General features: G+C 49.0%; 1 protein-coding gene across 1 annotated transcript in view; it reads left to right on the top strand.

Annotated features, from left to right (window-relative positions):
* WNT9A (Wnt family member 9A) overlaps positions 1 to 22,762 on the top strand; it is a 66,545-nt gene that overhangs the window by 28,800 nt on the left and 14,983 nt on the right. The window contains exons 2-3 of the mRNA XM_058028789.1: positions 13,013 to 13,272; positions 20,350 to 20,612. Coding sequence (XP_057884772.1) covers positions 13,013 to 13,272; positions 20,350 to 20,612 — 523 coding nt within the window. The remainder of the gene's footprint in view (positions 1 to 13,012; positions 13,273 to 20,349; positions 20,613 to 22,762) is intronic.

The raw sequence follows: 22,762 nt of genomic DNA, 5'->3' as shown, positions 1-22,762 counted from the left end.
TAGAGAGTAAACTTGATTTTCTCTTTAGCTGCTGTGCTGCTGGAGCGGGTATGTGTGCACAGGGAAGCTGCTGCCTTGGCTCCAAGGAGTTTCCTGCCTGGCTGCCAGGCTCTGTGGTCTGGGCAAGGGCAGCTCTGTGGCTGCAGCATCAGCTGGGAACAGACCGGGCAGTGTTGGGGATGGACAGCACCATTTATCCCAGACATGGGAAAAGGCAGGGACAGCCCCAGCCAGACCTTGCTGCTGCAGAGCTGGGCAGCCTTCACCCCCTGTCGCAGACATCTTTTATGAAAAATCCTCTTTTTTAGGGTTTTTCCTCCTGAGAAGCTGAGAGGCCTCTGGAACAAAATATAAACATTGATTATCTGCTGCTGTGGGATGCAACAGGTGCATCTGTGATTGGTCCATGTTGGTTGTTTTTGATTAATGGCCAATCACAGTCAGCTGGCTCAGACTCTCTGAGACAGAAGCTTTTATTGTCATTCTTTCCTATTGTATTCTTAGCTAGCCTTCTGCTGAAATCTTTTCTTCTATTCTTCTAGTATAGTTTTAATGTAATATATGTCATAAAGTAATAAATCATCCTTCTGGAACATGGAGTCAGATCCTCGTCTCTTCCCTCATGCTAAGACCCCCGTGAACACGGTCACAACTCCCCAAAGTGGACAGAAGGGCTGGCTGAGGTGTGAGGGAGACGAGCAGGAATTCAGTGGGAAGTCAGATGCATTCCCTGGCAGGGGGAGACTGACACTGACACATGGCTGTGGGAGCCGTGCCCACAGCCCGGCGTGCCCAGGGCTGCCGTGGGTGGGAGCCCTGCTGGGACTGCTCCCACCCCATCCAGCCTGGCCTTGGACACTTCCAGGGATGGGGCAGCCACAGCTTCTCTGCACAACCTGTTTGTCACCAGCCAAGAATTTTTTGTAGCACCTGATCTAAATCTCTTTATTTAAAACCATTCCTCCTTTGTCCTGTTCCTGTTGGAACCCTGGGTGCTGAGAATTTCAGATTTCTGTGCTGCCAGACCCCAAGAGAACACTGCACTGACCTGAGGCCCTGGAGAAGCTTCCAGAATGGAATGACAGAACTGGGATTGTGGGTGTGGAGTTTGGATAGAAGTCTGTGAGATCACAGGGTGGGAAACTCAGAGTTTAAGGGTTTAGAATACAGTAATGGGTATAAAGCAAGATGGAGGTTTTGGGGTGGAGACTGCTCCTTCTTCTTCCTCCTTCTTCCTCCTTCACCTTCTCCTCCATGGCTTTGGGTGGTTTTGTGTAATTGGATAAAAAGTCCCCATTGCAGCCATGGGTGGTTGGTTATTGGGTTAAAAGTCAAAATAATTGAGGTGTCATTTCTTAATTGGACAGTTGATCTATAAAAGAAGGATGGGCAGAAGGTGTTTTGAGAGCTGGAATTACCCTTTTGAAGGAATGTTCCTTCCTCCTGTGTGGTGCTTTCTGATTCCTTGTTGGTAAAATAAACGAATAAAAAGCAGCATCAGTGCAAGAAGCTCAGGGAACAAACATTTATGGGGCTTTTGGGCCTCATGTTTAGATTTCAAATGCCAAATATCATTTATTCTGTGGATCTCCTCCCAGATAAGGGAAGCTGGTGAGAAAGATCATGAACTTGGATTTTCTTTGCTTGGAATAGAAGATCAAAGCTATTTCTGCAGGTTTATAGATGGCATTTTGGCTTCTAGGAATTTGGGATTTGTGGTGGGAGCAGATGGGTTTCCATGGGGCTCAAGTTTGGCACAAGAAACTCAAACCACTGAGCCTCTGGGCCACCTCCTTTGGTCTCCTGTCTTTAAAGTCCTGTATAAATTATTTTGCTGTGTTCTGTTGTGTGATCCATGACATTTGTGGTTCTTTCCTGGTCCTGAATCCCACCAAAAACTGCTCAAAAGCAAGGCAGGGTGGTGATGCATATCTTCTATAAGTGACATCTAGAAATGTCCTTTGTCTTTTATCTCATTTTAAGCCAAATTTTAGATAAAAAATCATGGAATATCTGGAGTTGGAAGGGATTTGCAAGGATTGAGTCCAACTCCTGCACAGGACAGCTCAACAATCTCACCCTGTGCCTGAGAGCGTGAATTTCTCTAACCCTGTGTCAGGGATGGAGCTGAGATCCTGGGATGAAAGGATATTCAGTGCTATAAAAAAAAAACCCAAATCCCACAAACTATTCCCCTCTCCCCCCAAAAAGCCCCAAACAAAAGCCCCAATATTTTAAAAATCTGTCTCTATTTGGGCTTTTGATTTATTTTTTTTCTCCCCTCTAGACCATGTGGAGTTAATGGGTTAAAAAAAACCCTTTTATTTTCTTCTCTGGGTTAATTCTTCATCTTCCATCACACTTTTCCTGCTTCCCTGCATGAAAGTCCCAACTCCTTGTTGCCTATGCTGCAGCAGGCTCCAGGCCAAAAGAAATGATGTTTGGCTAAAAAAATTAAAATTAATTAATTGAAATAAATGAATTAAAATAAAATAAGATAAAATAAATAAATTAAAATAAATTAAATAAAAATTATCAGTGGCTGGCCAAGGAGCAGGGGTTTGGGCTGGGGGTCCAGGAGCTGTCCAGCCAAGGAGGGGATGGTGTTATGGGGATAATTCCTGGCACAGGCTGCCAGGGCCACAGCTAATGCCTCTTAACTCAGCACTGAAAGCCCCTGTTGCCGCCTGGCCCGTGCATTCCACTGGCACCGTTGGGTTGAAAATCCTTTGTAAATCTCCCTGATTGCTGTTTCATTCTTGAGAGGATGAAGGGGAGAGGAAACAACGCAACCTTTCCCTCCCCGCCCTCTTTCTCTGCTTGTTTGTGGACAGAGTGGGTCCTTCCAGGGGAATTAGGTCTTGGGGCTGAGGTTTTTACCTAAAATCAAATTATCTTTTGCTCTGATGGGCTGGAAACCTCCTGGATAAGGTTTGGTGTGAGGAGAGGAGGGGGCAAAGAGGAGAAATTCTTCAGCCTTGTGGTTCAGGTGTGCCACCAAAGAGCCAAAATTGATTCTTTTCTCTGCTGAGTTTGTTCCCCCTCACTGGGGAAGGGAAGGCAAATCCTCCCTTCAGTGAGTTGTAATTCATCACCTGTGCAGACCTGCTTTGCAGGAGAGGGGAATGCTGCTGCAGCTTGGAGCTTGTGGTGCTCCTGATGGAGCTGTTCCTCATGGCACCTCCATCCCATAAAATCCTCTGCAGGAATGGGAACATCTCCAGCCCTCCACAGCTGAGCTGAGTCACATCTTCCCTGCTCATCCACTGAGAGGTTGTTTCCTTTATAGGTGTGTCACATGCCAAACTTGTTGGTAATTTGTCCAGGGGAAGGTGAGGGCCTGCTTTGGTAGGAAATTTGATGGAAGTTAATTTTTACACGCAGCAACCATCCTCTATCTGGGAGAAAACCATGCATGTTTAGTCCCATTCCCAGAGAAATCCCTTCTGAACTGATTTAAAAACCTGCTGGTGGTTGGAGTCCAGTGTTCTCCTCAGTGAAGGCCTGGGGAAATCTTCCAACTTCCATGTGAGCTTCATCTGCATCTAAAATGGGAAGCTCTGTGGTAGCATCCAAAAAGAACTTTGGGCTCAGAGTGGTGGCTGAGTGCTGGAGGAAAGCTGTGCTGGAAAGGGACAAGCTGGATGTTTGCACCATTGGTTTATTTTGTCCAGAAGCAGCTGTTGGAGGTTTGCACCATTGGTTTATTTTGTCCAGAAGCAGCTGTTGTTTTCCCTTTTTGCTGGATGCTGGAATAACTCTGGGTAGGACCTGAGGTTGTGGATTCTTTCATGTCCATGTGTCCATCCTGAGATGGCTCAGAGGATGCTGCTGTATGGATCTGTCCAGGCATGGTTGAAGAGAGCTTGAATGATTGAAACCTACATGAATCTGCACCTTTTTTCCCTAAAAAAAAAAAACCCAAAAATCTGTTTGAACAGATTCCATAAGGAGACTGGTCCTTCCTTTCCTGGTGAGTGGGGTCTGCTGGGTTGGAAGTTCCCCTGTGCTGTCACTTTTATCCTCCTCCTTCCCATTGCTCAGAAGCTGATCCAAGGACCTTAGAGGATTTCCCTCTGTCCTAAAATTCCAGAATCTTCCATTAGAAAAACCCATCAAGCACATGGTCTTCTTTGGAGCAGGGCTGTGGGGTTTGGCTGCTTTCCACCTGGATGCTGTGAGCTTGGAAAGGCCTCTCACCCCTACTTGGTGTTTTGGGGAGTGTGTAATGTTGTAGTAAGCCCTGAGGAACCCCTGAGGGAGCTGGGGGTGCTCAGCCTGGAGAAAAGGAGACTCAGGGCTGCCCCCATCACTCTCTGCAGCTCATGAAAGGTGCCTGTGCTCAGCTGGGGCTGGGCTCTGTCTGCAGCAGCACTGACACACCCAGAGCACACAGCCTCAAGGAAAATACAGGTTGGATAGCAGGAAAAAGCTTTTCACAGAAAGAGTGATAAAGTTCTGGAATGACTGCCTGTGGGAACCCAGGAAATTCCTCTGGCTGCCCTGGAGGGCTCAAGCCCCTGCCCAGGGGGCTCAGAGACCCTGGCACAGAGCCCAAGCCCCCCCTGTGCCTTTGATTGAGCGCTTGGAAAAAACAATTACCAACCTCATATGAAGAATTACAAGCCATGACAGTTGAAGTAGAATGATAGTGAATTTATCACAGGGTGCAAAATAGATTTTTGGGGTTTTTAGAATGGGGGTTCAGGAGGCAAGATGGAGAGAACTGGGTGTGTCCAGCCTTTCTCCTGCTTCTTCTTCTTGGCCTCCATCTTCTGCTGTGATGGTGGCACTTTGGGATTGGTTTAGAGAAGCTCACTGTCTAACATAGGTGATAGGTATTGGGAAGTAATTGTAAATATTGCACACATGGATTTTAGTATAAAAAGATAACACCGCCCTGGGGGTGGTCAGAGTGCCTCGGACTGTCTTACTGAGCGGACCTTGGCAGGCCAGGAGAAAGAATTTCATAGATAAGACACAATAAACAACCTCGAGACTGAGAAATGAAGAGTTCTGACTCCTTCGAGCGCCAGGCTGGGAAAAGAGACTTTCTAACACATCTCGGGGTCACTCTGAGCAGGAAGAGACCAGGAGAGCTGCCTGGGGAAGGTGGTGCAGTCCCCATCCCTGGGTGTGTTTAACACAGCCTGGATGTAGCACTGGGTGCCAGGGTTTGGTTGAGCTGTTGGGGTTGGGTTGGACTCGATGGCCTTGAAGGTCTCATCCAGCCTGGTCATTCTGTGATTTTGTGATTCTGTGTGGAGTAGCCTCTGCGTTGGAGCTGTGACTCCTCTAGAAACTCCAACTGAGATTTGGGCACTGCTGACTGAGGAGGAAGTGACATTTGAGAGGTTGTCACCTAAAGAAAGCTCTGGCCACACTATTGAGAGGAAGATAAGGATCAAAACAGCCATTGGGCGTAATTGTGGTGGGAATTGCTTCACTCTTTGCTGGAGTTTATAATTGCTTTATTTCTGGTCTCCCACAGCCAGGCCCCATTGTTTGGGGACAATGACAGGGAGAGGTGAGCCCAGGGAATGGAGCTGAGGGAGGAGAACTGGCACGGCCATGAGGGACGGTGGAACTTGCAAAGATGAGTTTTAGCAAAGCTGGGTTTGGCTCCTGGCTGGGCTCCAGCTCTGTCCTGTAAAGGCCTGGGTGGTTTGGATTCCCTCAGGCTGGGAAAAACACTTTTCCTCCTGTCACCTTCCTTGACCCTCTCAATGTCACAGTATCCTGTCAGGGGATCACTGGGAAAATTACACTGGAAAAGGGGTGAGGTGGAAGTGGAGAATTCTGACAGGACAATCTTTGTGAGCACTTGGTGAGATTTCATTTTGGAAGCCTGAAGTTTGGAGAATGCACAGCCTTATTTTTCTGTAATATAAAGAGATCTGGGATATTTTTGAGTTCATCTGGGCCCTTTAATCTCTAAACACTTAAAAACCCAAACAGGACAGTGAAGAATGAGGTGGTTGAGCCTTCCATGTCCAACTCTTCTTCCAAATATCAAATCTTCACTACTCACCTTGAAATTCAGATTATTTTCTTGGACTTTTGGTTTTTATACTTCAAATATTCAATAGCCTTTGTGGGAGGAGGAGCGTGATAAATCAATTTAGGAAAGATTCACTGAGTGGGAATGTGATGATAGGGGAGAGAGAGCAACTGGTGGTTTTTGGGTGCAAAATAAAATAATATAGGCCTGGTGTCCAGCATAACTCAGACTCCTTTGGCTGTGCAATCATTAATTTAAGTATTGTGGTGAAGACTCGTGGTCAAGCTGTCAAGTTTCCAGAAGCTTTTTTTAATTATTAAAGGAAAAGTGGTGAAAAGAGAAGAAAAAGGGCTGAAAGCGTGGCAATTCCACAGGAAAAAATTAATGTGGAAGGTAGAACTAGAATTAATCCAGTCATTGTACAGATGGACCAAAGGGAAATTTCCTAATAGAGGAGGAAGTGGGATAGGAATGCAGAATTTCTGCAGCCCTGTCATTCCAGGTGGGAGCAGCAGAGGAAACTCTGGAACACCTCAAAAATGAGGGTGCCCTCACAGGTCAGTGTAGGTGCCTTGAATCTGCCTCATCCTGCTCCAATCCCCAGCAGGAAAGTCCCCACTTGAGCAAGGGAAAATCCAGGGCCACTGATGGAAGTGTGAGCTGATGAGGCCATAGAAACTCTTGACCCCTGAGATGAGTGGGAAGCAGGATCTGTCTTGCGTTGCCTCTTGGAAGGGCAACAATTCCATGATGTCACAGATAAAACTTGGCCTGTGTTGTGGCCAGGGCTCTGCTTGGGATCGCTCCCAAATCCTTGGGTGATTGAACTCCAGGAGAAAAATGTAATTAGCAATGTTTGAGAGGAAGTTTACGACCAAGGAAGTGACACCAGCAGAGTGTGTGCAAACCAGATGGGTCTTGCTTTTTACATCAATTAATGATAAATGTGGAAAGTGGAACTAAAATTAATCCAGTCATTGTACAGATGGACCAAGGAGAAATTTCCTAACAGAGGAGGAAGTGGGATAGGAATGCAGAATTTCAGTAGCCCTGTCATTCCAGGCGGGAGCAGCAGAGGAAAAAGCTCACCTCGGATCCCAGCTCCAGTGGCACTTGATTTAATTATAAACCTTCTGATTACCTGGCTTCAGACTGGTGGAACTGGAATGGGAATAGCACAAAGGATCCTGCAAAAGTTCTTGTCAGGGTGGTGGGGCAGCCAGGTCCTTCCTGAGGTTTGGATGTTGCACTCGGAGCAGAAATTGGGGAAGATTAGGTCAAAACTCACAGAATATCCTGAGTTCTACCTACAAGGTGCAAAATTCTGCAGCAGAAATTCAAAATCCTGACTTTTATGAACAGTTTCATGACTCTGGAGGTTGATGTTGCTCTCAGAGTTAACTCCCAGAGAGGTAAAGCTTCCTGGGTTGTGTGCAATGAGGCGTTTGCTCTCTCTCCAGGTTCCTGGTGGACATACACACAGAACCCTTTGGAATCTTGGAATCTTAAAACTTAAAACAGTTTGGCTTAGAACAGCTGGTTCTTAGCTTAGAACCAGCTGAGTTTGCCTTAGATGGTCTTGGCTTTAAGACCATCCAGTTTCAACCTTTTTCCACATAGAGGTGTCCACTCCATCTCCCGCTCAGCCCCTTCTTGGAGCAAAACTACACAATCACAGGGCTCTGGCTGGCAGTTTAATTGTAACAGCCTTGGCTTAGGTGTGTAAAAAACAAAAACACACTCACACACACACAGCCCCTGAAACATTTCCTTGGCAAGAACAGCTTGGCCTTTGTGAGGAGCTGAGAAAGCGTCCGACTGACACCGTTGCCTTACAGGACCTCGCTCAGCTGAGGTTGCATAAAAGGGCTTTGTGGGATTAGAAGGGCTCCATGCAGCAGCGTGTCAGGTGGGGCAGCTCTCCCTGCCTCTGCCCGGGCTTTGTTATTGATGCCACGCTCTGCAAAGTGCCACCTCAGCTCTGTCCCCAGGGCCTCTGGAATGTGCGTGCGGAGCCGAGGGCCCCCGAAGGGAAAACGTGTGTGTGGGTCTGTGTGTGTGGCTTCTGCTCTTCACCTGGCAGGGTTTCTGTGTGCTGCTGAGGGAAAACCACTTTTCCCTCTCAATTTACTCCTTGGCTTGTTCCAGGGGTGCTTCTGAGCAGTAATGCAGGCAGTGATGGGATCTCTGTTCATCGTGGTGTTTCATTGGTGGTTCTTCTGCCAGTTGTGGCACTGTGAAGCACCATGAGTCCCATTTCCTACCATCTGCTGGACCATGGATCTTTATTTTGTGTGTGTTTAGGTGACTTTTGTCACCTAAACACCATCACTGTCAGCCAGTTTTGGAAGACTGATCTGTGGGAAAGTGTAGTTTGAAATATCCCAAAGCTAAGCTTCTGCTCTTCACCTGGCAGGGTTTCTGTGTGCTGGTGAGGGAAAATCCCTTTTCCATCTCAATTTACTCCTTGGCTTGTTCCAGGGGTGCTTCTGCGCAGTAATGCAGGATCTCTGTTCATCACATTACCCAGGTTATTCTTCACCAGCTGTGGGAGAGTTGTGGCACTGTGAAGCACCTTGAATCCCATTTCCTACCATCTGCTGGTCTCTGGATCTTTATTTTGTGTGTATTTAGGTGACTTTTGTCACCTACACACCATTGCTATCAGCCAGTTTTGGAAGGCTGATCTGTAGGAAACTGGACTTTGAAATATCCCAAAACCAAGCTTCTGCTCTTCACCTGGCAGAGTTTCTACATGCTGGTGAGGGAAAACCCCTTTTCCCCCTCAATTTACTCCTTGGCTTGTTCCAGGGGTGCTTCTGAGCAGTAATGCAGGCAGTGATGGATCTCTGTTCAGTGGGAGCTTTGGCTGACTTTTGGGAGTTTTGGGAGGCACCAGAGCTGGGTGATGTCCCCCTTTCTTTGGGGAGCAGCTGGGACAGACCAGAAATGAAAGGGTTAAAACATGCTTCAAATAGACCTTGCTGTTTGGCTTTCAGATTATTATTATTATTGTTGTTGTTGTTGTTCATCTTCGTCTTCTTCTTCTTCTACTTCTTCTTCTTCTTCATTATTATTATTATTATTATTATTATTATTTGAGGGGCAGCAAAACTTGAGGGAAGATATTTTTTCACGCTTCCCACCAATCCCTCTGTGCTTTTATCACCGCAGGGTTTTTCTAGAGATATTAATACCTTTGAGTATAACTGAAGGAGAACATTTGAACATTTTCCTGTCCATCTTTGTCCTAAAAATCCCATTTTTGCTCCCTCCCTGAGATATATCTGATATTAAAGCACCTCATCAATGCCTCAGTAATGACTGGATCTGTACTGGATGTGCCTGGCTGGGACTCAGGGCAGGATTTTATGCCCATTGTGCACCAAGGTTTGGGAGTTAAAGCATCCTGAGCGCCTGTGCTGCTGGCAGGATGCATCTCATTAATTAGAGAGAAAGACTCATTAAAACCAGCAAATCATTGCTCCTGTCTTGGGTTTTTAAAGGTTGAAATGACTTTTGAGGTATTAAAGAGTCTTTTTTTCTTGCCCTGCATCTGAAGAAGTCAAGATGCTTTGGTTTTTAAGGTTGTTTATTTTTTTTATCTATTACATTTTTTTCCTGGCTCACTGAGGTTTGTTTGGTAGGTCAGTTTGTGGCACACTGACTGTATTTGGGGTGGTGTTAGTTTTTTATACTGAGAACTACATGTACTTTATTTACAATAATTTTTTAATACTTATCACTTATGTTAGACAGTCTACTCTGAACTAATTTAGAAGTTTCACTATCACAGCAGGAGATGGAGGACAAGAATAAGATGCTTAGATCTCTCTATTTTCCTTTTTCAACTTTCATTCTAAATCTTTAAAATTCTACTTTTTCACTTTGTGACAAATTAACTATCATTCTACTTAAACTCTTGTGGCTTATAAATCTTCACACAAAGTTGGCAGTTTTTTTTCTGTGAGCTAAAATCGAAGGCACAGGTGGTTTTGACTCTGCGCCAAGGTTTTTAAACTCTTTGCCAGGGTCTTGAGTCTTCTAGGGCAGTCAGAGGAATGCCCTGGGTTCCACACTCCTGTGTGGAACAGGTGGAGTTTTAAGCGTTTCCACCATCTCAGCAAAGAGGGTGAAGGAGCTCCCCTCCCATTCCCATCACTCCATTTTTGCCAGTGCCATTAATTACAGAGAAATACTCATTAAAACCAGCATTAAAATCACTGCTCCTGCAGGACAGGTGGGGCTTTAAGGGGTTTCCATCATCTCAGCAAAGAGGGTAAAGGAGCTCCTCTCCCATTGCCATCACCCCATTTTTCCCAGTGCCATTAATTACAGAGAAATACTCATTAAAACCAGCCAATCACTGCTCCTGCAGGACAGGTGGGGCTTTTCCAGCATCTCAGCAAAGAGGGTTCCCATTGCCATCACCCCATTTTTCCCAGTGCTCCTGCAGCACTAGAGTTGTCCAAGCCCCCAACCCTCCCCAGTGCAGGACTGCAACATTCCAGCGTGTTCCTAGCTCTGGATTTCCAGATTTTTTAGCCATTCTTCTTTATCTGGCTGTGGGATGTGTCTGCAGGTGCTGTGTGAGCCATTCCTCCCATTCCCACCACCCCATTTTTCCCAGTGCTCCTGCAGCAACGGAGATGTCCCCAGCCTTCCCCAGTGCAGGACTGCAACATTCCAGCGTGTTCCCAGCCCTGAATTTCCATATTTTTCATCCATTTTTCCCTTTCTGGCTGTGGGATGTGTCTGCAGGTGCTGTTCATGCCCGGGTGGTGATCCCCGTGGGCTGTGGGACTGGCACCTGGCCGGAGCAGGGCACAGCCAGCACAGTGGGGCACAGCGGCCTGGCCAGCAGAGCTCTCCTGAGCCCAGCAGATGTTCCTGCAGCCTCTCTGCTCCTGGGGACCATGCCAGCCTGGTCCTGTGCCATCAGCTGTCACTTGACACCAGGAACAGTCCCCTGGCATCTTTTGTTGCCCACTGTAGAGTCAAGGACCTTGTGCTGGGGAAGGGAGGGGGTGAGGCAAAGGGACATGAATTTCTTTGGGTTATGGGGTTTCTTTAGGTTTTGAGCTTGTTCTGTCTTGTAAAAGCTTTTGGCAGTGTTTCCTGGAATGTCAGGAGCCAGGACATCCCTCTGGCTGTCCTGAGCAGCCCAGACCCCTGCCAGGGGGCTCAGGGACCCTGGCACAGAGCCCAAAACACCTGTGGGTTTGATTATGACCCGTGGAGCAAATTACCAACCTTGTATGAAGATCTGAAAGCCACAACAGTTTAGGTACAGTAATAGTGAAGTTATCACGGGGTGGAAAAGTAGATTTTAGGGGTTTTGGTATGGGGGTTCAGGAGGCAAGATGGAGGGAACTGGGTGTGTCCAGCCTTTCTCCTTCTTCTTCTTGGCCTCCATCTTCTGGGTGATGTTGGCACTCACAGATTGGTTTAGAGTAGAAGCTCACTGTCTGACACAGGTGATGGATATTGGAAAGTAACTGTAAATATTGTACATGTAGTTTTTAGTATAAAGACATAACACTGCCCTGGGGCAGGCAGAGTGCCTGGAACTGTCCTGCTGGACGGACCTCGGCAGGGCAGGAGAAAACTTTTTATAGATAAGGAACAATAAACAACCTTGAGACCCAGAAATGAAGAGCCCTGACTCCTTCTTCAAGTGCCAGGCTGGGAAAAGAGACTTTGGAACTTTTCTCGGGGTCGCTCTGGGCAGTGAGAGATCCCGACACTGGAAAGTGTGTCCTGCACTCCAGCCTCACGCTGTGGCTTGCTGGGTTTTGTGTCAGGATCTCCTCTGCTGAGGGCAGGGTGGCTTTCTGTGCCTTCTCGGGGTGTCTCTTGGACTCTGAAGGGACAAATCATCTCCTCTGTCCCTTCCCCAGCTGGGTTCTGGCTCTGCTTGCTGTGCTAAGATGATTTTTTTGTTTATGCCCAGTGACAGTGGTGCTCGTGTATTTTTGCCAGTTCCCCAAGTTCATGCAGTGAGGCACCTGAAATGATTTCTTTCCACTTTCAGTTTTAAACACAGTCCTGTGGTGGAGGTGGCCAGGGATTTATGCCCAAACAAGCTCTGTGAGATCCAGTAGGGAGCATAAATCCAAATATTTCCTCTTACCTTTTTCCTGCTGCCACCTTGCACACACACTGTGAGGAGCCCCACTGTAAATCAAGTCCACAGGGATGCTCAGCCAGGAGATCCTGATCCCATTTCTATCACAGGCTGTATTTCATGGAATCCCAGAATGGTTTGGGTTGGAAGGACCTTAAATACCATCTAGATCCAAGCCCCTGCCCTGAGTGGGGATGCCACTCACTAGATCAGTGTCCAGGCTGGCCTTGGACATTTCCAGGCATGGTGCAACCACAGCCTCTCTAAGCAACCTGTGCCAAGGCCTCACCACCCTCACAGGGGAGAATTTCTGAGCTGGGGGTGCTCAGCCTGGAGAAAAGGAAACTCAGGGCTGCCCCCATCACTCTCTGCAGCTCCTGAAAGGTGCCTGTGCTCAGCTGGGGCTGGGCTCTGTCTGCAGCAGCACTGACACAACCAGAGCACACAGCCTCAAGGGAAATATGGGTTCGAAATTAGGAAAATGTTTTTTCACAGAAAGAGTGATAAAGTTCTGGAATGGCTGCCCGGGGAGGTGGTGCAGTCCCCATCCCTGGGTGTGTTTAACAAAGCCTGGATGTGGCACTGGGTGCCAGGGTTGAGTTGAGCTGTTGGGGCCGGGTTGGACTCGATGATCTTGAAGGTCTCTTCCAACCTGGGAATTTTGGGAATTCTGTGATTCTGTGAAAGGAAGGAGCTTTAATGGCAGGGCAGAAGCACTGGCCAGAGCACACAGGTCTCCTCCAAGGCTGCGGCACGACTGTCCCCATCCCGAAAGGTCTCTCTAAACCCATCTCTGCTTTTCTGTCTCTTGTCATTCTGTGAACTCTTGCAGTAATTTTTTGTTTTCCCTGCCCTCACCATGATCCCTCTGTGTCTCTCTGCAGGCTGACGGGGAACGAACCCCTGACCATCCTCCCTCTGACCTCAGAAATGGAGGAGGCGGCCGTCAAGGCCCACTACAAGGTGTGTGACCGCCTGAAGCTGGAGAAGAAGCAGCGCCGGATGTGCCGGCGCGACCCCGGCGTGGCCGAGACGCTGATGGAGGCCATCAGCATGAGCGCCCTGGAGTGCCAGTACCAGTTCCGCTTCGAGCGCTGGAACTGCACCCTTGAGGGCCGCTACCGCGCCAGCCTGCTCAAGAGAGGTGGGGCTGGGGGCTGCAGGGGGGTCCTTGAGGGTGGGGAGTATGGGGGATCTTGGGGGTCCTCAAGGGAGGGGAGTCTGGGGCCACCTCAAGAGAAATGAGTCTGGGGGGCCTCCTCAAGGGAGGTCTAGAGGGGAGGCCTCTTCAGGAGAGGTGTGTTTGCGGCCTCCTGGAGGGAGGTGAGTCTGGGGCTCTGGGGGGCTCCTAAAGAGAAATGAATCTCTGGGCTCCTCAAGGGAGGTGGAGTCTGGGGCCTCCTCAAGAGACGTGAGTCTGGGGATCTGGGGCTCCTCAAGGGAGATGAGTCTGGGGCCTCCTCGAGGGAGGTGAGTTTGGGAGGCCTTAGGGGGATCCTAAAGAGAAATGAGTCTGGGGGCTCCTCAAGAGAGGTGAGTCTGGGGGTCTGGGGATTCCTCAAGGGACATGAGTGTGGAAGGTCTCCTCTAGGGAAGTGAGTCTGAGGGGTTCCTCAAGAGAAGAGAGTCTGTGGGGCCTCCTCAAGGGAGGTGAGTCTGAGGGGTTCCTCAAGAGAAGTGAGTCTGTGGGGCCTCCTCAAGGGAGGTGAGTCTGTGGGGTCTGGGGGCTCCCCAAGAGAAATGAGTCTGGGGGACTCCTCAGGGGAGGAGAGTCTAGGGGGTCCTCAAGGGAGGTGAATCTGGGGGCTCCTCAGGGGAGGTGGTTCTGGGGGTTTCTCAGGGGCCTTCTCAAGGGAGGTGAGTCTGGGGGGTCTGGGGATTCCTCAAGGGACATGAGTCTGAGGAGTCTCCTCAAGGGAAGTGAGTCTGAGAAGTTCTTCAAGAGAGGAGAGTCTGGGGGCTCCTCAAGGGAGGTGAGTCTGGGGAGTGTGGGGGGCCTCCTCAAGGGAGGTGAGTCTGAGGGGCTCCTCAGGAGAAATGAGTCTGGAGGTTCCTCAAGAGAGGTGGGTCTGGGGGGTCTGGGGGCTCATCCTGCCCTGATGGCCAGTCTGGGCCATCCTTTGCTGGTGGTGTTTCCCCAAGGTCCACCACGGGCTCCGTGCAAGGCCTGAGCTCATCCCTGGAAGTGCAGGGCAGGCAGAGAATGTGCTAATGGGGGTAATTTATGGGCTTGCCCTCTCTGCTTCCCACTGCTGGCCCTGGCTGCTCTCCTTGGAGGCTGGAGCTGTTTGTGCAGCTCTCTGCAGCTGCATTTTCTGCCCATTTCTGCTGGAAACTGAGCTGCTGCTGGAGGAGAGCATTGGGAAGCTCTCAAAGCTGTCCCCTCTTTCTTTATTAATTTCTTTCTTATATTCTTTCTTTATTATTTCTCCTGTTCATTTTTCCTATTTATTTCTCCTGTTTATCATGCCAGTCTCTCAGGAAAAAGGTTGAGGAAACGCCTTTTTTAAGGAAATAAGGCAAACCAGACTGTTCTGTGCTGTCCTGTTAGAGGGGGCAAGGGGAGCCCTGTCACAGTGCAGGGCAAAACCTGCAAATTAATAATAAATAAATCCTTGCAATAAATCTGTTATTGCCAAGGATGTGAGCAGTGGGTAATTAATTCACCTGTTCTCATCAACTCAGGTGGAGATGGCCAGAAATTAGGATTATTGGAGGAGAAGGTGATATTTTTACTTCTTTTATTTGTACCACCACATATAATCCAGTTTCTTCCACCCTCCCAGTAAAATCCAGTTCTTATTTTAGCACAATTTTACAGACAGCGTTCGAGGGGCTCCAGGGCTTTAGTGCCTTCCAGAAAACCCCACACTCAGCAATAGGCCTGGACCTGGAAAAGCCAGGGTGTGAAAGGCTTCAAAGATAAGAGCAGAGGTTTGCAGGGCTTAATTAGTGAGGAGGAGTAATTCAGAAGCACCCGGGGCTTAACTAATGCACTGTCACTGACTGGTGGAAACAAGGAAAGTCCTTATGAAACCCAAGAGCTCCGGGCCAGAGCTGCAAGACATTTAAAAATATCCCTGCATGCCAGAGGAGTCCCTGGATTAGTGGTGCCTTGGGGAAGCCAAGCACTTTCTCATGCTGACACCTGGAGGCCACAGCTCGTTCCTTCAGACCTGCCTGTGCCCTGGGCAGGGTAGCCTGGAGTTAAAACCCCACGGAGACCCCTCCATTGTCAGGGATCTGGGTGATGAATGAGAGCTCTGAGGGCTGCAGGGCTCTGCTGCTGTCTCATTCTGCCGTGGTTTATATCCCTGCAGCATCTCTGCCCTGCCCCGCTGCTGTAAATCCTTCAGGTGCTGTTCCTGAGCAGTAACACAGTGCTCTGTAAATCTTCCTCCTCCTCCTCCTCCTCCTCCTCTGCAGGAGCTGCTTGTTCCTGGCTCAGCATTGCAGCAAGTGGTACCCCAGGGCAAAGGCTGGCATGTATCACCCACTAGGGCACAGCTTTCCAAATCCGTCGCTCTCCTCCTCCAGGACTTTGCAAACAGAAAGGAAAAAGGGGAAAAAACCCCACTTTTTTCACTTAAAAGCAGAAACTTTTTTACACTTTGGTCGCCCTGGCTGTTGGTTTGCAGCTTGGGCTGATGCAGCCCCCGTTTCTTAAAATAACAGGGGATTGTTTAAGGGACTCGTTATCCTCTTTGGATCCTCGTGCACAATTTTGGAAATGGCTGAAACTGGATAGCCAGGCCCGGCAGACTGTCAATGCACTGGGGCTTAGAATGCCTGCATTGATTTAAAGCTCATTATCTTGTTACAAAATATCTTGGTGCAATCAAATAGTGCGTGGTGGAGATGGCTTTAAAATCTGGCCAGAGCCAAATGTCACATGGAGCTCGTTGGGAGCTGTGAGATGATCCCCGTGCTGATGGGCACAGGGAATTTGGGAAGCTCTCAGTGGTGTGGGGAAGGGAAGGAGTGGAGACAAAGCTGGTGGAAAGGGAGAAGCTGGCAGATGAGCTGCTCCTGCTGGCTTTCTGTCAGGTCTGGAATGCGTTGTGGTCGCACGGCGCTGACTTTCTGCTGGGATTCCACAACTGCTCCGGATTCAGCAGGGTGGAGAGCTGGGCTGCCCAATTCAGCAATTCACGCTGGTGGCTGGGAGCTGAGTGTGCAAGGCCAGCTTGGATGGGCTTTGGAGTGACCTGGCATAGTGGAAGGTGTCTCTGCCCAGGACAGGATGGATCTCGGGATCCCTTCCAACCCAAATCACGCCATGATTGCAGGCTCAGACCTCCAGGGCAATGTTGGCACACCCCATCCCATTGAGGATTCTCTGTTTGACACTGGTGCCTGTTCATTCTGTGTGGCAAGAATTCTCCAATCCAGGAGCACAGCTGGCTTTGGTAGTGGCATCCCTCTGACAGGCATGTGGGCAGTCAGACCAGAGGTGTAGCCTAGAAAAACCTGTTTTTAGTGAAAAAACATAGTTCAGAAAGGATGAGAGATGCTTAGAAGGCTGATGGCTGGGAGTTGAGTGTGCAAGGCCAGCTTGGATGGGGTTTGGAGCAACCTGGCATAGTGGAAGTTGTCCCTGCTCAGGACAGGATGGATCTCAGGGTTCCTTCCAACCCAAACCATGCCATGATTGCAGGCTCAGAGCTCCAGGGCAGGGTTTTCACACCCCATCCCATTGAGGATTCCCTGTTTGACACTGGTGCCTGTTCATTCTGTGTGGCTGTGGCAAGAATTCTCCAATCCAGGAGCACAGCTGGCTTTGGTAGTGGCATCCCCCTGACAGTCTAACCTGGGGTGTAACCTAGAGAAAACCAAGGATTTTAGTGAAAAAACACAGTTTACAAAGGATGAGAGATGCTTAGAAGGCAGTTTCTACCCAGAGGAGTATCTGGGTACCCATGAGTTTTTGTTGTGTGAATTTAGAATATGGAATTTAGAATATTCCACTTATATATGAAGAATACTCCACACATATATAATATATGAATTTAGAATACTCCACTTCCAGTGGAGTATTTGCAGTGCTGAAGGTGTCTCTGGGCTGTCAGAATATTAAAATAAGAAAATTTGTTATTTTAACTCTCACCACTCTTTGCAGTGTCCTCAGTGAATGTAGAGCTGAATCTTCTTTATTTTAGTTTTGTTTCTAGAGAGGAAAAGATTCCTGTTCTCCTTTTCCAGGTGAGCAGTAGAATGATTGGATAATTCCTACCACAACTTGGAAATAGAACCTCAAAACCCTTGGGAGGACCAAACCTCAGTGTCCTGGGGTGGATTTTCATCAGTCTTCCTGCTCCTGGGAGTGTTTTGGGAGGGCAGACTCTGGGAATGGCCACATGAGTTTGCTTGGAGTGTCATGAACCTCCCAAGGAACAGTTCCAAAAATGACCTGGCAGTGTCTCTGCATGTCCTTGGTTGACACACCAGCTCACAGATATATCCACTACTGTCACCATCCACTTGTGTTATTTTTGAGTGGGGGATTTCTTGAGTCCCATCCAAAGCCGTTCTGGAATTGCATCTCAAATATGCAGTCGTTTACAGCATCCATAGCTGGGGAATGGGCAGCTATAAATACTGCCATGTTTGCTTTTTATTTCTGGCTTTTATAATTTGGATTGAAACCCTGGGTCCCTCTGGGTGTCACTTGCCTGTCGGGGGTGTGGATGCTGTCACATCCCTGCAGGTGAGTGTGGAGGTGTAAAGAAAGGCCGTGCATGGAGGTTTGAGGTGTAAACTGGGGTTTTTTGAGTGAGATGCTGCATTGGGTGACACATCTCCTGCTTCCCAGCCCTCAGGTGTCATCTGTCAACAATTCTGCCAGTCTGGAGCAGGACCCAGTGATTTGATTCAGGAGGAAAGGGCAGAGTGAGGAGGATTGGAAGCCTCTGCTGGGTTCTGCAGTTTGGTGTCCCTTTGGTAGCAGCAGTGGTACCTCCATGTCCTGTCCAACTCTTCATGGAGTCAAAGCTTTGGCTTTGAGGGCACCTTAGACCTCATCCAGTTCCACCCCCTGCCATGGGGAGGGACACATTCCAGTATCCCAGGTTGCTCCAAGCCCTGCCCAGCCTGGTCTTGGACACTTCCAGGGATGGGACAGCTCTTGCTCAACTCTTTCCATTTTCAGGCAGAGACTGTGAGTGACACAGAGTGACAGGCACCGAGCTGGCCAGATTCCATGTGCATTCCTGAATCTTTGTGCCACTCTGTCCATCATTCCTTGCCCTCCCCTGTGCCCTGTTCACCATCAGTGATGCAAGCAGAGTTTCCCATGCTGTGAGGGAGTCAGGAGGGCACAGCTTTTCCCAGTGGTGCCCAGCAGTGCCACAGGAGGAACAGGCGGGAATTGGTGCCCAGGAAATTCTACTTGAACGTGAGGAAGAACTTCTTTCCCAGGCAGTGACTGAGCCCTGGTGTGGAGTCTCCCTCACTGAGGATATTCCAGAGCAGTCTGGATGCAATCCTGAGCCCTGAGCTGTGGGATGGCCCTGCTGGAGCAGGGAGGTGCCACCAGCTGCCCCACCATGGTCCCTTCTGTCGCTGGCTGAGGTCTCTGTACAAATCACCAACAGGACGGGGATGTTGTGGAACGTGCCTTGAGTGTTTTATTTTCCAGCCTCAGTCCCATTCCATGGTTATGACAATGGGGAGATGCCAGCAGCTCACATCCCAGGCAGCAGACTAAGAATTTATGTTACAATTTACTTTGTAAGTTTTTTGACCAATCACACAAAGCAAAAGCACATTGACAGTAGTTCTATCCAACCACTATAAGCACAGGTACCTTTGGTTAAAACAATGTTTGCTTATTTCAAATACAATATCTGCTTGTGAGCCTTAAAACACAATGCACACAGCTCCATTATTAAGCTTCAAACTTCCTAATATCTCACTAGATAAACTTTTCTGTAGCTTAGAGAGTTATTTTAGACAAGGGTTAATACACAGACCATTGTTCTATTTGTCTTTGCTTTTCTATAGTTTAAATAATTTTTCTGCTAACCTATCTCACGGCTGCTGCTTAGCTCTAATCACAGTTCTGCTGCCTCTGGGGCCTGCCTTTTGCAGCTTTCCCAAAACCCTCTGATTTTGTGAATTGCCTCACCTGCCAACCTTACCACTCTCTTACTCCGTGACGCAACTCACGCTCTTCTCCCGATAGGCTTTACCTCCATTTCCTGTGAGTTTTTCCTTTCTTTAATGTAGGATTGATGGAGGGTAGCACGGTCGGTTTGGATGGAGATGAGAGATCTCTGCAGCCAGGTTGTGGAACTTGGGGTTTATTGCAAAGGGCCTGGGTGCAGGGGCCTTTTGGAATTTGGGGTTTATTGCAAAGGGCCTGGGTGCAGGGCCCTGCTGGGATTTGGGGTTTATTGCAAAGGGCCTGGGTGCAGGGCCGTGCTGGGGTTTGGGTTTATTGCACAGGGCCTGGGTGCAGGGCCCTGCTGGGATTTGGGGTTTATTGCACAGGGCCTGGGTGCAGGGCCCTGCTGGGATTTGGGGTTTATTGCACAGGGCCTGGGTGCAGGGCCCTGCTGGGGTTTGGGGTTTATTGCACAGGGCCTGGGTGCAGGGCCCTGCTGGGAGCTGCAGCCACAGCTCAGAGCAGGACTGAGAGAGGCAGAGAGAAGATGAGAGGGTAAGAGAGTAAAAGGATAAGAGAGTAAAAGGGGTAAGAGCATAAAAGGCAAGAGCTAAGAGACAAGAAGTAAAAGACGAAAGGTAAGAGCTAAGAGACAAAGGTAAGAGAGCGAAGTTCCCGTTACAATACAATAAATCATCTTCTGTGTTGAATATTCTGATTCTCACTAACCAATCTAGTACAAGATACAAATCCTATAGCATTTACATACAGCCTGTAAGAATCACTACATTACCACACTGTGTTACATTTTAAACCCTAAAAACTCCTCTTTGGGTCCCTTCTGCCAAGCTGGCAGGGTCTGGTCTGCCCCTTGGAGCTGTCTGCAAGCAGAGGGTGTTGTTTCATCAAAAGGGAATTACCTTCAACCAGCCACACTATTGTTGTCCCATTGTTCAGTAACTGAGGTATCTCAAACCTTGCTTTCATTTCATCTTACTTATAGTTTCCATATTCTCCAAATCTTTTGCCAGAAAATCATATTTGTAAGGCCTTCCTGTTTCATCTCCCCCAACACTTTAAGCTGCAACTAGAGCCTGTCCCTGCTTGTCCCTGCAGGTTTCAAGGAGACAGCCTTCCTGTACGCCATCTCCTCGGCGGGGCTGACGCACGCCATGGCCAAGGCGTGCAGCGCGGGGCGCATGGAGCGCTGCACCTGCGACGAGGCGCCCGACCTGGAGAACAGGGAGGCCTGGCAGTGGGGAGGCTGCGGGGACAACCTCAAGTACAGCAACAAGTTCGTCAAGGAGTTCCTGGGGAGGAAGCCCAACAAGGACCTGCGAGCCAGGGTGGACTTCCACAACAACCTGGTGGGCATGAAGGTGCGTTGAAGGCGCCGCGGAGTGGTGGGGTCAGGCTGCTGTGGGGTTTTGGAGGGAATTATGCTGGTTTTGGGTGTGGAATAGGAGTGTTGGAGGTGAAATGGATGGAGTGATGCTCCTTCTGGAGGGGAGAAGGCTGAGCTGTGGGATTATGCTCTGGTTTTGACTGTGCAAAACCATCGGAGAGAGACTAGAGGGAAAGAAATGGGACTGGCCAGGTTTAGGAAATATGAGGTGGAGACAAAGATTGCTGGTTCCCCACAAGGAGGAAAGGATTTCACACCACAAAGGGATGGAAAGGCTTACATGAGGTAGAAATGGAAGAAAGGTTTTATGCTGCCACAACATTCTTGAGGGATGCTTCTCTTGCAGCAGCTGAGTAGAGCATGGACAGTGTAGCATCTCCTTGGCCAGGTTTCTTTAAAACTGGCTGGAGAAACAGCTGGCAGGGAACCAGGGTGGAGAGATTAATTTCAGGCTGACCTCAGACCTAATAGCCCCTTCAGTTTTGTCTTCTGTGTCACCTAGAGCACAGAAACCTCCTGTGTCCCCTAGAGGGGGAGATGGTGCTTGGTTGTAGAGTGCCTTTTTCCTTTTCCCATCTTTATCCTCTCTTCCTGCTCTTTACACCAACTCTGAGGCTGCCTGGGGGCCTCTCTGCAGGACTGCCAGAATTCAGGAAGCATTTGGACAATGCTCTGGGACACATGGTGTGATTTTTGGGTTTGTCCCGTGCAGGGCCAGGATTTGGACTCGATGATCCCTGTGGGTCCCTTTCCAGCTCAGCATTTTCCGTGACAGATGTAAAGGACAAAGTGTCTGCGAGTGCTGGGTCATCCCAGCAAGGGGAAAAGGAAGAGGCTTTCCACCTTCTCCCATAAAATGCTTGGCTGTACCTAGCCTAGAGTTGCTCCAACATGAAAATCCCTCAGATTGGCCAGCACAGGTGCTTAGGATCAGTGTTTCATTGCACCAACCTCCAAGGGGGACATACTGCAGGGCCAGAAATAGCCCTCGAGCCTTGTTATTGTCTGTGTGATTGGATGCAGGCTTGGGGCTGGGATGGGGGACCTGGGTCTCCAGTTTCCCAGGCAAATGCAGCCCAGCCAGTTGTGCATTCTAGGAATGGCCACCCCAGCTCAGTTGTTGCTGTGTCTATGTATAAAATGTCATTCCTCGCGACGGAATTGGGGCATTGGGGAATGCCACCAGCCAGGGCTGGCCAGCAAAGTGTCTCCCCCTCTCCCCGCTACCAGATGCTGCTAGACAGCGCTGAGATCAGGATTAGAAATATCCTGGATTTAGCTGGTGTCTGGTTTTGGCTGACAGCTTTCCTGCTCTGGATTAAAGGGCTCAGTGTCTCTGAGCTCCTGTGGCAGCTCCCTGACGTGTCAAACAGGCTTTGCAGGATGATGGGACTTCTCTCAACCCTGGTGTTGGTTGCTCTGTCTCATCTTTTGGAGTTGAGTGTGCAGTAGATGGGATGGCAGTGGAGAAGGTGGTCCATGGAGGCTGTGATTCCATGCTGGATGTTTCGGTGAGATGTCCTGGCTCTCCTTCCATTCTCCTTCCATTCTCCTTCCATTCCCATCTCTTGGAGTTGAGTGTGCAGCAGATGGGATGGCAGTGGAGAAGGTGGCCCATGGAGGCAGTGATTCCATGCTGGATGTTTCAGTGAGATGTCCTGGCTCTCCTTCCATTCTCCTTCCATTCCCATCTTTTGGAGTTGAGTGTGCAGCAGATGGGATGGCAGTGGAGAAGGTGGCCCATTGAGCTGTGATTCCATGCTGGATGTTTCTCTGAGATGTCCTGGCTCTCCTCTCATTCCTGAGTCACACAATACAGTCCCATCAAAACCTCCAAGGATGTGACTCTGGCACGTTCTTGTGGCTCCAGGAATATCCACCAACAGTGGCAGGGCTAAAAACCTCCCAGATGGGTTTGGCCCAACTCCCAGTGTTCCCAATCCCAGGAGCTGCAGTCAGGATGTCCATATGGCTGAGGCCACTCTTGGATTTAGGATTCGTGTCCTTAATTATCATCTGTGCTTTACACTGCACAACTCTGAGCTAAACAAACTCCAAGGATGAGCTGAGAGGTTGAACCTTCCCTTCTGTGTGCTGATCCTTGTGAGTTAGCTCCCAGGGGAA

Source organism: Melospiza georgiana, chromosome 1, assembly GCF_028018845.1.
Source record: "Melospiza georgiana isolate bMelGeo1 chromosome 1, bMelGeo1.pri, whole genome shotgun sequence".
Lineage (NCBI taxonomy): Eukaryota > Metazoa > Chordata > Aves > Passeriformes > Passerellidae > Melospiza > Melospiza georgiana.
The sequence above is the reverse complement of the archived record's forward strand: the minus strand, read 5'-3'. Positions and strand labels throughout refer to the sequence as shown.